The following is a 15070-nucleotide window of genomic DNA, read 5'->3' as shown; positions in this document are numbered from 1 at the left end:
CAGAACAATACAGCAGGACAAGGGGAAATGGTTTTAAGCTGAGGGAAGGGAGATTTAGGTTGGACGTCAGGGGGAAATTCTTTACAGAGAGAGTGGTGAGGTACTGGAACAGCTGCCCACGGAGGTAGTGGATGCCCTGTCCCTGGAAGTGTTCAAGGCCAGATTGGATGGGGCCCTGGGCAGCCTGGTCTAGCATTAGGTGGAATGGTTGGTGACCCTGCGTGTGGCAGGGGGGTTGGAGATTCATGATCCTTGAGGTCCCTTCCAACCCTGGCAATTCTGTGATTCTGTGATTCTGTAATAAGGTTGCTCACATTTCAAATTAAGCCTATATATGATTTTTTGGCAATAACTAAGTTTACTTGCTTACTATATGCAAAGCATGATAGAAAAAGCACTGGGACCCAAAATTCTTAGACTTCTTTCTATCTTCAGACAATAACAGTTGATCATACAGCCAAGTCAATTGCACTCCATTTTAGATAGGTCCAAAGCACCTACCACACAGCATTCTGCATGCACAAAGGTAGGGTTACTAGGGCAAGTTGTACGCATCATTAGCTTTAAAAAAAAACTTTTTTTTTAGAAAACATATATATATGTTTTATATCAAATATATATATTTGATATATATATATATATATGTTTGATATATATCAAAGCTAGAGGGTACACTGCAGATTGATAGAAACTCTAGCCACCCTCCTTCAGCATCCCAATTCTGTGTGGTAGATAAGGTGCAGTACACACTAATCTTGCTAAGCAAGGTCATCTGCCCAAGAGATGAGCAATCAGCTAAAAATAATGGTGTGCCATGAGGCTAACACCTAGGAATATTGGCAAGAAATCTCGCTTTATTTGCTTGGCCCTGGCTCTATGACCTGGTCAGGCTGACAAAAGCTAATGCCTCCGACAGAAAGAGGAGAATTCTCCTGCTATCAGTGATTAATACTGTATCTGTCAGCTGGAATACTTACAGCACCCTGCATCTTCCTCCTAGCCCTCGGCTGTAACAGGAGTTTTAAAACATTCTTATCAACAGATATGTTCAGTTTTTAATTCTGCACTCAGCCTCCCCAAATCTGAAAAGCCTGGCTGCAGGTGCTGCTAGCTACCTGCTAGAAGGTTTACAGTAAGGAGGAAATTGCAGGAAACTATCCCTGCTGCTATCTCATGCATTTCCCAGTTTACCCCTACTTTGGCACTGCCTTTGGCTGCTGACTCATAAGAAGAGAGTAAGCCACAAGCTGCAAAGCTGATTTTATTTTTTTTTTAAACATAGGCAAATCTTTCTTGCTTTTTACAAACAGCAAAAGTAGTACTTCACTTTGTATCCTGCTTTCTCACACGCAGCTTTACTCCCAACTACTTCCCCTCCCTGTATGGCAGGGTGATTTTATTAATGTATTCTGCTGGTTAGAGAACAAATTTAACAGACGTTAGAGAATTCAGCTCATAGTACCTCCTACTCAGCACTCATAATTATAGCTTTGCATTGAATTCTTCCCACAAACATTTGAGATCTGGAACCTAATCAGCCCATGTAATGTTTACTCTTTTTTCCTTACTAAGCAACCAGGATGCACACATGTGAGTGATCGTGCAGGATGCCAAGTTTGTGTGCTCAAGCAGCATCTATCAGTTTACAAATATCCCTTATTTTATTTCTGTAAATTGATGGACGTGAGCAAGAAGCCATTATGTGACAGACCTGAACAGTGAATACAACAGACCTGTTTAAAATTGCATTTCTCTCAGCAGAAATCACCTAGCATTATAGAGAAATATTTTGCTATCTTACAGAAAAAGGCTAAAAGTTAAAGTAAATCTTTTCTCAAGTGCAGCAAGCAGTCAATGCTGTTCAAAGTATGGCTTCTCTAAAAAAGGATCTGATCTGCTTGCAAAAACATTGGTGGATGCCAAGGGCTTTTCTGGAATGCCACTCACATTCCACAAGAAGCACTATCATCTCCAGCTCATAAGTGTCACCAACAAGGGAGTCTGCCTAGAGGTGCTTCTTGAGGACCTCAGAACTCAGAAATAAGGCTGGCTGAAAATATTTAGCCAAAGTACTTTGTTAAGAATTTGAAGATGAACGTTCTTATTCTGAATATTCCTTCTGCACAGGAGGAGACTCCAAATTACAAATGAAGAAACAGACCTGTGAGCTGGAAGAAGGTCTTTCCAGCTCTTCTGTCTCCAGCACAAACTTCCTGTTTTGGAATCTGGACACCAACATTTATTGCCATGTGCAAATGAAATGTTGTTTCGCAGTAAAACTCCATGCTGCATTTCATATCTATTGGAACCTTTGCCTACAGTTTCTGCAGTCAATATAATAAAAACAAAGAACCAGAAAAACAGTTGAAGACAAAGTCCTGCAGGTGAACAGTCACGGGTCAACTCCTTGAGCACAATATTCCTAAAAACACAACAAACTATTTGATGCAATGCAGCAGAGTAGTGACATGTAGGACATAGCAGACAAACTCTTGCAGCCAAGGAAAAAAAGGTCCCCAAAACTTCAATCCAGCTTTGCCAGTCTGCTGCAGACTGGGGCCTCATGCATACAAGTTATTATTTGAGCTTGCAAACAGAGAAGAAGAGAAAAAAATAACAAATTTCAAAAGACATCTCCAGCTTTACTGTGTTATAGTCCACAACTAAAACTGCTAATGTAGGACAAGCCAAATCTCCCTCCTAACACTGAAAAAGCAGTGGTCTCTCTTTCTTTGCAAATCACAGCAGGGACAGAACGCCTTTTCAAACAAGTGTTTATGATCAAAGAGCTGCAGCATATGATAAATATTTATATGGCCCGTTAAATACTAGTCTCTATAAATATTAACCAAAACATTCATGCTGGAAACCACCGACTTCCCAGTTTATCTTTACACAAATGTGCTAGCTTTCCCACATAGGCAATGAAAAAAGAAAGTGGGGTGAAACTGTCACTTGAAACAATATTAGTTTTGGGGGTTTTTTTGTTTGTTTTCTATTTTTTTAAGACAGAAAATCCTTAACATTGTTTATATTAATTTAAAAAGACTAAGTACTAAGTAACCACATGACTGATCATTACAACTACTAAATTCCATTTGCCCTACCTTATTTCATGGTTATCAGCCTGCAGGACGTACCTTTCTGTTAAAGCTACAGGACCAGAGGGCTGCACACAAACACACACAGGCTGAAGCTCAGCAAAAGTATTTATCAGCTGCAAGCGTGGCTTACGTGGTTTCATGAGATTAAATAAAAGGAATTGTGAAGGACTGGCACGTCTCCTTTAAACTTTGATCTTTGGAACGCTGCAGGCTGCCCAAACCCAGAGATCATGGGTAAACAGTATGTCTTTAGTAGTGCAGCTGTGCTTTTCTATGGATTACTGGGAAAAAGATTAACAGGCTCAAATTAGGCTTCATAATCTTAGTGTGAAAAGATCTAAATATGTTAAATAAAAGGTGTTTGTCAGCTGTAGAAAGGAGATAAAATGAAAGAAGCATTTTTGACATTACATACGAAATTCAACACTGTTGCCTTTCTAGGGTTCCAGTAAGCTAACAGAGCTGGTGGTAGAAGAGTGGCAATCACTGTTTTCCAGGATCTTTAACTCCTGTGTGGATGGGAAGAGACAAGGAAGGTACATTTCTGTAGGAAAGTGAGAGCAGATGGAAATGCTGAAGGCTAGAATAATATCCTTCACGGCCCAAGGGACTGTGCTATAGCTATCAACAAGCACAAAAAGAAGCAACAGCACACCTCACCTCCGTTTCTCTTCTCAAAATCAGGCATACATGAAGGAGATCTCTGAGATTTCAAAATTTGAGGATAACAGAACTGGAGTAAATAAAAGCACGCTGGAAGAAATACCTTAATCACTGTCTTCTTTACTATAAACCAAATATTCTCTATCATCTATCCATTCCCTAGTAAACTCTGTGGAGCCTTTTCACATCCTAGAACAAGGGAAAACAGCTGAGCATAGTGGAACGATCTCACTTTGGTAGCAGAATCAGACTCCAACACCTTGTCCCACACCACTCACATTGCTCCTCCAAAGCTTTCCTACTTGCCCTGCCCCCAATGCTGTAACATCATCTCAATAAATCCTACCACAGGTCTGGAAATATTCTACTACTTTCTAGTATCTGCTTTTTTCCACTCTATAAATTATTCACTATGTACTAATCTTCTGTAATGTCTCTCCATATCTTTTTTTTCCCCTCTCCATGTCCAAGACAAAACCATTACTTCATCACTACCTTCTGCCCTTTAATTCTATCTTTTGTATTTTAAATCCTTTCAAGCCAAACCACTTTCACCTATTCTGACAAAAAGCACATCACATCCCAGTTCATCCTGCTGTAACTTACAGACCACTCCAAGCCAAGCCACTTGAAACAAAGTAACACGCAGCAGAAAAGTAAAAATGACTAAGCAAATTATTCCAATAAGTGAGACCCAAAATTCATTTATTTTCAGTTTCTACTGCCTATCTAGAGATCTCTAAAGAACAGCAGGAAGACATCAGCATGACCACTGTCAGCAAATATCAAACTCATAGATGTTCAACAGTGTTGTTTTTCTTTAGAGTCTGCTCTACTCCAGATTTGCACTAACACAGAGAAGTGATTCTGCCCTTCCAGTTCCACTTTTGAGCTTACACTAGAAGATACAGTCCATATTGCCACTGATAAAATAAGAGCAATAGCATGCTGAACTCTGATTAAAGAGAGGCACGTGGCTGCATCAGGTGCTGCTCAGGAGCACAGAGGTGCCTATTAAAGGTCAAGGACTTGAAACTATGGGCAATTCCCTATGCTTTGGCCCTCAAGGAGCGTTATCACAGAGGAATCCAGCTTGCAGAAGACTAACAGCTGCTGCTCACCCTGGTCTTCTCTGCTAGGACACTCAGTTAGATAAGTTAGACAAAGTTGTTTAAGAGCCATTTGGATGTGGTGCTTGGAGATATGATTTAGCAGAGGGTTGTTAGTTAGGGTACTATGGTTAGGCTGCGGTTGGACTTGATGATCCTTGAGGTCCCTTCCAACCTGAGTGATTCTATGATTCAGGGCTCCCATAGCTGCAGTGCACCCTGAGAGGCCCTCCATTGCAACCACCAGAGACAACGCTGCAGGACGCCTCCCCAGTTCCCAGTCCGCAGCCACAGGCAGGCAAAACAAACACTGACTATTCTCCCACTCCAAGATTTTTCTACTTGACAGTGGTAGAACTGCTCCACTTCTTTCCCAGCTTGCAGCTATGCCTCACAAAAGCAGTCAGTTTAACTCTCTGCTGCTTTTCTAACTGCTGGAACAGCAGGAAGCAGCTGCAGCCGGGAGCTCTCAGGAAAAAGGAAGGCCAAGCAAAGAACCACAAGAACACGTAAATTAGAGATGAGGAGTGAGGCATGAGCTACTAGGGAAATCCAGCAGCTCCAACTCTCACTGGGGCTACATTGGCCCTGCCTGGACAGGGCATCACTTCCAAAGCAGGGTCAGATCCTACATCCTCTGAAGTGGCAAAACTCCCGAATTAGTAGTTCATGATTAGACTCCTGATACTTGTGAACATCACAGGTGCACTCTCAAGCTGCAGGATTTGAACGCTTGCCATAACCTACAGTTTCTCAAACAGAGGAAACGTTCATCAGCCCATGCCAAGACACAATTCTCACGCTGGAAAACCTAAGGAATTAAGAGGGTATAGAGCTGCACCCTTTCTTCTCCAAACCCTGAAAACTACAGTCATACAACACATGCACACCAACCTATGTAGATCACTCTTTCCTTGACACTGCAGCTGCATGCATCCCTGAACGCTGTTCTAATGATCTGGCAATCAGGCATGTCCCAAATGACACTGCAGAATGCTAGAAGCTCTGGAAGATGATGTTCTTGCTTACATTGACTGTGAGGGGGAAAAAAAGCACAATCTGACTATTGTAGAAATTGTAGTAGTAACAGCTTCACACTAGCTGAAAGGAGGCAACAGGCTCCAAAATGATTGACAGATCCAAGTGGTTGGATGCATCCACTTATTAACGTAATGCTAAGGAAGACCACCTTTCTTATTCATGTCCGCCACTCTATCCTAACCCACACTGGGCAGGTAGAACAGCACCAGTTCACTGGTTGTAAAAGTGCCAGGCTCCTGTGTTGTGACTTTTGTGGGTTTTTTTTTTTTTTTTTAATTCTATGTTAAAACAAATGAAGAAAATACTGCTTACGTTGTAAAATACAACTTGGAGTAAAAGACAGTTCAAAAGGCAAGGATAGTTCCTGTAACAATACACGCTCTAGCCTTAAAATGCATTCTGGAGCAAGTAAGCCTTGGTATCATGAACTTCAATACAGGTACCTAAGCTTATCTGGGTAAATGAAGTTATTATGCTACTGTAGCTATCAAGTTAGTCAACTTTAGGTTAGTGCTGATACTGTAACTTTTGACATCAGTAGTGTTCAGTGCTCCATCAAGGACAAACTTGGCCCTAGCTGTGCAATTATGTATCAGTAGATCGGTATAAAAATAATTTGTTCCGAGTCCGTAGCTTTACAAAATGACAAAACATCAAAATTAGCATTTTGGCTGAAATCCACTATGTTTCCCATCAAGGCTTACACATTTAAGCAACATCTGAACCAACTGTCTGTAATTACTCCTGGCAGATCCTGGAACACTTAGGCCAGTAGATAGACGCAATAGTGAAATCAATTTTTAAAAAGACATGCCGTAAACCACTTCTATTAAAATGTTCAGCCCAGAAGCAAACACATCTATTAGCTGAACACAGGGTTTATCATACAGTATTTGTTTGCTCTTCCATGTAAGAGCATGGGAAGAATGACAGTCGTAGGTAATCTGTCACTTCAAAATCCCACATTTATTTGGTCTACAGCATGACAAACACTAACCTTGAAGCTCCTTTCACAAACACCCATGACCAAGTAAGGCTACACTAGGTTAGGTTAAAAGAAATAGATTATGCCTATAAATCAGATATCTAGATATAGCATATTAGTATAACATGTCTACATCCACTTCTTTTGTTAAGAATAACATCTGTTCATCTGAATGCAGCGAGTTATCTTCCTCCTGCCTTCTCCCTACATACACAGCTCTTACTGGGGGAGGGGTTATGGAAGGTACGTGTTTCAACACATGCAAAATCTGTCTTCTTAATGAATCTATCAGTCTGGTAACTTCAAACTTCCACAAGGACAAACCCAAATGGGTATCAGGCCATTGCTTTTCCGTATGCTTCCTTCAGTGACTTCTGAAAGTATCTCTGAACCATCAGCTTCTAAACTTGCTTGCATCAAACAGCTGACGGCCACAGGTTTTCCAACCTCTTTTTATGTACAGTCTGAGTACTTTCCACTTCACATGTGGAAATACAGAGGGGAAACAGCCCAAGATACCAACCTGAAGTATTAACAAGAGCCAAACAGACAATGCTGACCAGAGACTTCCCTTCAGAAACAAAGCTCAGAAACTCACTTCTACAAAGACCACGCCACTGCTTTGACTTGGCATGCAGGCTCTTCAATATTCCAGTGGCACGTAGAAGGGAAAAACTGCAACTCGAATCATCACTAAAACCCAAGATACAAAGCAGGAGCACACAGGGCAGCTATTCTGATCCCCTCCTGTAAACCCACAAGTTCTCAGACAGCAGGTCAACCTTTAACAGAAACAAAAGAAGGCTTAAATAAAGCCTATGGGAAGAAAGAAGGCAGACTTACTAAGGAAATTCATGAAACAAACAGTGTGAGAATCTTTTCTGGGGAAGTGGATGATTTATTGAAAAGAACCGGTATTTTCAAAAGATAAGTTACAAATAGCACCGTAACAAACGCGCAGCAGCATAGCAGAAGTGGCTACGAGTCCACGAGAAAGCTTCCCAGCATATTACTAGTTTATTTAGTCTCTCCTGACACTACACATTTATTTCTGCCCTGATTCTTACAGCTGGGAACAGCTGTACCTACAAGAATCCAATTCCCTCTGCTTTCTCCTTTCATCCTCTTGTCTCAGGCACCTCTCCCTCCCAGAAAGAAAAAAAGTTTAAAGAAAAGAGAGGGAAAAAAACACACAAAGCCTTTTTTGCCCCATCCCAATACATGTAGAAAAGAGAACCATTAGCATTTAAGAAAGTAGTATATTTTAGTATTAAATTTCAGCACGTTTAGGAAAGATAATTTCAATAAGTTAAGCAAACAGCTCTCTAGGACAATGGGAAAACACGAGGGTGAAAAACAAGGAAATCAATTCTGCTGTAAGTGAAGATTTACTACTTTTCAGGAGCCTCAGAGCTACGAGAGCCCCTCGCCCTCCTTCCCTGATGCTTAAGCTTGCTCCAAAACCTCCAGGGACGCAGAGGATGAAGCAGGCACATGAGTGCTGTACACATCCCACCTGCCTATTCAGGTCACTCGAGTGCTGCCGTTGGGAACGAGTGGGTAAATGGGGGAAAGGCTGCCGGGGCTCCTGCACAGCGCCAATAGGAGGAGGCGCCCGTAGGGCACAACGCAGCCGCAGGGCGTGCTGCACACGAGTGCCTGGGGTTTCAAGTCAGAATAATAGAATAACACTTTTTTTTTTTTTTTTAAAGCAGAAAACGCGACATTCGTCAACAAGCAGCGCCTCCTTGAACAAGGCAGGCGCTCTCTGAGCGTTCCCGCGCCGGGCCGGGACCAACAGCAGCGCCGCTTCGCGCCAACGCCGTTAACGGTCGCAACGGTCGCCGGCGCGGGGCCACGCGAACGCGCTCTCCTGAGGGGCGGCCCCAACCCGGGCTGCCTGCCTAAGGGAGCCCGCCGGCTTGCGGCGGTCACTTACTTGTCCAAACTGAAACACTATCTGAGCTGCTCGCACAAACCGCGCTTTTCCTGACAGGGCGATTTCCTGCTCGCGGGCCGCTGCCGGGAAAGCCGCCGCCGCCGCCGCGCTCCCCCCGGCCCGGCCGCTTCTGCCCGAGTCGAGGCGGATGGCAGCGCAGGCGCAGCCGGGCCTCCCCAGATCGGGTTGAAGGCCGGCAGCTGGTTCGCATTTGGGGACCCCGAGTGCTTTTAAAAGCACCGTGCCCAGTCAGGAGTTCAGCGGTGTGGCTGCCTCAGAAAGGGAATAGTAGTTGTCTTTGATTTAGGAGTGAATGAAACGGAGAGGGCTTCGGGTCTTGATGTTTATTAAAGGGGATGATGCTGTCTCAGCTGTAGGCTGGCTGCCCTCACAACACTGCAGGAATACAGGGGTGCTGAAGCGCTTGGCTGTAAGCAGCCCAGGCAGCTGGGGAGGAAACCACAGAACGATGGGTCTGAAAGGAGCACCCCCAGTCTGCACTCACTGCTTCTTAAACAGACAGAGCAGGTCTGCTAGCTGGGAGCTTTCTGCCATCCCACTGAGAAGAAAAATGGGCCAGCACGATCCTCCATGTGAAGCCATGTTCCTCCATGTGAATCACAGAATGACCCAAATTGGAAGGGACTCCAAGGATCACCAAGTTCCACCCCCCTGCTGCACGCAGGGCCACCAACCTCCATAGCCAATACCAGATCAGGCTGCCCAGGGCCCCATCCAACATGGCCTTGAACACCTCTAGGGACGGAGCATCCACAGCCTCTCTGGGTTCGGAGGCCGCATGCCTCACCTCCATACTCCCATGCCCCAACCTGTCTGAAGAGCCCCCAGCGAGCGCCACGGATTTCTCCTCTTACCCTCCTCATCTTCCACATCAGGAAATCTTCTAACAAAAAGCTCTCTTGCAACATTTCCAAAATTTTCCCACTTTGGGCCAGGCAGAAATAGTGCAAGAACAACCTTGCTCAAGGAAAGATGAGTGTTGTCTTGTGGTTGGAGCACAGGGTTAGTGGTCAGGGGCTTTGGGTTTGCATTCCAGCTTGGCCACTGAATCATTTTGAAACCTTTGCTAGTCACTTTGTATTAGCACCAGTTGGTAATTTTCCGTTGGAATGACTTTCTGACAGAAAACACCACTTTACAAAACTGGTATCTTTGTGCAAATCGACTTTCCATTGGGAATACCTTGCATCTTGACAGGGCAGGAAAGGACATGAAACCCACACTGAAATATTCATTGTTTTCCTGTGTTAGTCCAAATGTTTTGCTTTGAATTGATAGATTTAAAAAACAAATACCACTCTCCTGGCAGTAATTCCAAGTCAGCTCATTGCTCTGTGGGAGTTTGTGCTCTCATGCTCTACTTCACGCCCCGGGAGGTCTGCACCTCCTCTAGTGGGATGCAAATGTCTCTCCTGAGCTGTGCACATCACGATCTGAGTCAGACCAGTCCCAGCATGCAGGACCCGGCCCATGGAAAACGTCTGCAGCAGAAGGGACTGGTCTGAGCAGGGAAATGGGCCACGGGGAGAAAGTATAAAGAGCGTGGACACACAAGCTGTTTCACGTTAGCTCAGTGATCCAAAACAAAGTGCTTTGACTGTGATTTACCCACATGTTTTGCTCAACTGAGAAGCAGTTAAATGAAACCCACTGAAATGAACCCAAGTGTTCTTCCACTATCCTTGACAGTCAAATTCTACAAACTCTTCCACAAACACGCTGTGCTTCAGTTTATAGTTCTTGCTCTTCACCCCCCCAGCTATCTCTCTTCCTTACTGTTCTGTTTCAGAATCCTATTTCATTGAAAATAAAAGTTGTGATTTCTGTCCTCCGTACGTTCACGGCCAGCTGACACTTTCTTTTCATGTAAATAGCACTTGTTCTCCTCCCACGGTGCATTTATACACACAGTTTGAATCCTCTTTTGGCCTTTGTTTTGCAAAGTTAAATATCAACCACTTACAATTTCTTTCATGACAGCAAAGTTTGCACTACCTAATAAGATTTCACTGCACTTGTTTCCATCAGAATTCATTTTTTTTCTCTACCCAAGTGAGCATAGCACACCATCATGGATAATGTTGACAGTGATGTCTTGCCATTGACTCATAAAGTGGTAATAAAATTCCCTGAGCACCCTTAGTTACACACAGAGATCGACAGTGCCTTTTTTATACCTACATCACACCGGTATCTCAATTTTTCCAGGTTTTTTTCCTACAAGTCATAGCAAAAATAAGAGGAAAATATATATATATTTCATTTAAGTTGGAAGGGACCCTTAAAGGCCATCTGGTCCCACTCCCCAATAATGAACAGGGACACCTACAGCTCCACCAGCTACTCAGAGCCCTCTCCCTGATCCTGGGTGTCTCCAGGGACAGCAGGGCACCACTCCCCCTCTCTGGGAGCTCTATGCCCTGATCATAAAGGGACATACTGCACAGCATGGTGTTATCAGCAAACTTGTTGAGGATGATTTGATCCCACTGTTGATGTCGATGATGAAAATTTTGGCCAAATTCACTTAAAAAGTATCCTGTTACATTTTCATTTGAGAGTAACTAATGAAAACTCCGTGTTAAATGTGATTTCTGAGAGACAGGAATGTTCTTTTCTTTCTCATGGTTACCCACAGCCCATATTTTAAGCCACAGAGCTACTTCAGGTAGCGTAAATCAGCCTTGCTCTGATATGGCCTGCAGTCCTCTCAACCAGCATTGTGGAACAATTTAGTGTTTTTAGATGACAGTTGGCATCTTTGAAATATTCTCTTTTACAGAACTAGACTAGATGTGACACTTGCTGGAGAAAAAATCTTGCATAAATCTGTCCAAAAAGACTCACTTAATCATATTACTTCACTAGCAGTGGTAACCTTTGGGGGCCAAAGTCCAGACAGGTTGAGAAATGGCACATGAGTACATAAAGGTGACAATTCCATTAACTGCAATCAAATAGGAAGGTGAATGGTGAGATAAAGACAAATGACTTGCTCTACAAAGAAAAGAAAATATGTGTGTGAAGGGGAAAGACAGAATGAACACTTTCCAGTCTTGTCAAGGAAATAAAGCTCCACTCCTTCTCCACTGAGATCCACACAAAAACATCTTTCTGCCTCCCTGAAGGCAAGGATCCTGGCTTGCTGGTGAAGGGTGGTGGGAGCTGTTGTGCCAGGAGCACACGTGTGCACAAGAGGAATGTCCCTGCAGAAAACTGGGCAGACAGTCTTGCTGCATTGCCCACCATAGCCATACCAGAAATGCAGATACTAGCCTACCTTTGAAGGCAACAGGATCTTTTCCAACAAGCAGAAAAATGGCTGGCACTGCATCCAGTGATTCAGAATTCTCAGATGTACCAGACAAGATTTTTTGGTCCAATTGGTGCGCCAGAGGATGAGTAGGAACAGCTTTGTGACTTTCCTTTGGTCCCCAAATCAGAAGGCATGGCTATGTATTGCTAACTGAAACTACCACCACAAGAAAATAAAAGTGGTTGTGCTGGTTTAGTGCCAAATTTCAGCACAAATGGAAGAGACTGTTGGGAAATATACCTACTCAGTATCCATCAGTGAGGCCACGGATGGCATCGACAGCACTGCTAAGACAAATTCACATTACCCAAGTTTTTTTCAGAGGAAGAGGAATCTTAAAGAGAACAGCCATGCTAGCTATAGTGCTGCTTTGCAACATTGAAATAAAGCCACAGAGAACTGTTCTCTTGTAAATCATTCTTGAATTTATATTGAAGGAGAAATAAATAATATATAATCCATCTATATAACCACTTTCTTTCTCTTTTGCAATTTCCTCACTCAGTTATGGTCTTTTCAGGAATTTCTATGCCAAAAAGCTCATCTAAAGCTAATGCATTTAGCAAAGCAAAACAAGCAGATAAGTAAATTGCTTTACTCACAGCAGAACTGTAAAAGGATTGTATCTCTGAGCATTCAAAAATTCTGCTTACTTAGATATTGATTAATATAACAACTGAAGGGAAGAAAAATTGTATAAAGAACCATGTAGCTTACATTTGCTTACGCAGCTTGTACAAGCACCCAAAGCAGATGTAAGTCTCGTTCTTAAGCAGGATAATTCTGGAGTAGGAAACTGAAGTTGGGAAGTGCTCTGGATGAAATGCTTTCTGAGCAGTCAGATCAGGACAGGGAGACAGGGAAGGAAAAACCAGCTGACTACTATGTCACAAGAACAAGGGATTTTTGAGTGGAAAGCTAAACATTCTGAGAAGTGTACCATAGGAAAAAAAGGAAATTTCCTTTTTCCTGTTTTTAATAGAAACGATCAGTTACTCTTAGACACTAGAGCCAAGATGGAAAATCCCTGCTTTATGCAGCTCTAAGTATAACTAATAAAATAATTCAGATTTCATCAATCTCTGACCCATTTGCTTAACTTTTGGGTAGCTCACCTTCTAAAACAAAATTCAGCAGCTGATATAAACAAGCATGCAATATTTCAGGCTCCTCCAAAATTCCAATGTCTTGCCTAGGCCTGTTCCTGCCTGCTCTCTTGGCTGGATACCAAAAACCTTTATTCTCAGGGGAGTCAGCCTTCCAAAAAACCACTTGGCACTCAAATCAGCGCTTCTCTGTTTTCCTAACCCCTACTGCAGGCAAGATGTTTTGGGGTTCTGGTACCCAACAGTTGAGCATTTCAGAGAACTGGGGGATTTTTCTTTTGAAACCACACTGACAATGCCATAAGGATAAGTGAGGCTCTCTGACGCTGTGTGAGTGGGGTGGGAAGATGGGATGACTTGCTTGCTGTACAGTGGTATACAACGGGAAAATGCACATACCACGTCCTTTATAAACTTTCTCCTGTGATGTGAATGCTGAAAGTTCTGGCTTAAAGTCATGTTTCCATCAACTGGCTCCCCCTGGGAAAACTGCCAGGCTGCCACAGATTAGGGTAAGAAGAAGACACCCCCCACCAATGCTTGGACAAGAAGACCACTGCTGCAGTACGGTAGAGGGCTGCTCAACAGTACTTGCACACATTTATTGCTGCAGCCGCTCGTGTTGCCAGCATGTGAAAATGTCCTGTTTGCTCCCCAGGTTCAGGCCGTGCACACAAGGCACAGCTTTGCTTATCCTTTTACCCTCTTTGCATATCCCTTTACACTCAGTGTTTCCTGAGGCCACTGCTACCAGGGGCACCTATGACAGTGCAGCCTTTGCCTGCTGGGACAGAAGCCTCACGGCAGGTGTGGGCAGGCAGGTTGCAGTCCCAGGCACCAGACCTCACTGCCCAGGAGCAGGCAGATGGCCCTGCTGTGTCTGGAGGCAGATTCATCAGACATCTTCCCTCCCAACCCATGGCAAACCCAGATGCACAAAATTCTGAAACCACAATCTGCTGAGCTGGAAATGAATTTCACAAACCAAGCAGTGAAAATCTCTTGAGCTTCTTAAATTTCACAATACCTTAAATCTCATGAAAAATAAGTAGCAGAGGTTAAATATTTTTCTGCAACACCCTCTCAAGAGTTTTGAATTGAGTATAACCAGCGTATGTGAAGTAGTTCGTTACAGAGGTGATGTATCATAGCGATGCCAAAATCCAGACAGCATAGAGAAAGATAGAAAATGACTCTAACCCTTTAGGCAGCGTGTCTCGTCTGCTTTTGTGGCTGTGATTTCCTACAAAAGGCAGATCCTATTTTGCCCTTTGAATTCAGACACTTGTGAACACAGTCACAAGAGTTGAAACACCATCAGCATCTGCTAATTTGTGAAAAACACAGTTGTCTGCTCTCTGAGGGTAAGGTTGTTAACTGGAATCTGTACTTTCAAGATTATAAACAATCCGCAGCCTTTCTCCTAAACTCATTGCAAAATGTACAAATGACAATAATCTAAAGTCAGCACTGTCATCTTGTAGAATCTGAAATTCAACAGGGGCTCATGCAAGTACATATTAAGAAATTTGTAGGGTCATAAACCCACCTGCACATCGCACAGAAAAAAACTGAAGAGCAATAGATACAAGAATAAATTCACCATATATGTACATAGTTCCAATGCAGTTATATTATTTTTGTGTTCTGCATACAACCCAAAACAAATTGCTAATAATTAAAACATGACATTGGTTGCAGAAGTTTTGCCCCTAGGGAAGTAATTTTATAACACTGCAGATTCAGCCCCATTGGAGTATTTCTGATTTTCATGCAATTACACCGT

The 15070-nt window shown here is 43.2% G+C and overlaps 1 protein-coding gene across 18 annotated transcripts in view; it reads right to left on the bottom strand.

Moving 5' to 3' along the window:
* The window catches only part of FGGY (FGGY carbohydrate kinase domain containing), a 284438-nt gene that overhangs the window by 113139 nt on the left and 156229 nt on the right, over positions 1 to 15070 (bottom strand). Inside the window, exon 1 of one of the 18 annotated variants that reach the window (XM_090146741.1) lies at positions 9717 to 11101. The exons of 14 other annotated variants lie outside the window; for them this stretch is intronic. In XM_090146741.1, the coding sequence (XP_090002867.1) occupies positions 9717 to 9770 (54 nt within the window). In that variant the 5' untranslated portion in view covers positions 9771 to 11101. 3 more of the 18 variants (XM_090146744.1, XM_090146749.1, XM_090146750.1) reach the window with 3 other exon arrangements.

This window comes from Phasianus colchicus, chromosome 9, assembly GCF_987193195.1.
Source record: "Phasianus colchicus chromosome 9, bPhaCol1.hap1.1, whole genome shotgun sequence".
NCBI lineage: Eukaryota > Metazoa > Chordata > Aves > Galliformes > Phasianidae > Phasianus > Phasianus colchicus.
The sequence above is the reverse complement of the archived record's forward strand: the minus strand, read 5'-3'. Positions and strand labels throughout refer to the sequence as shown.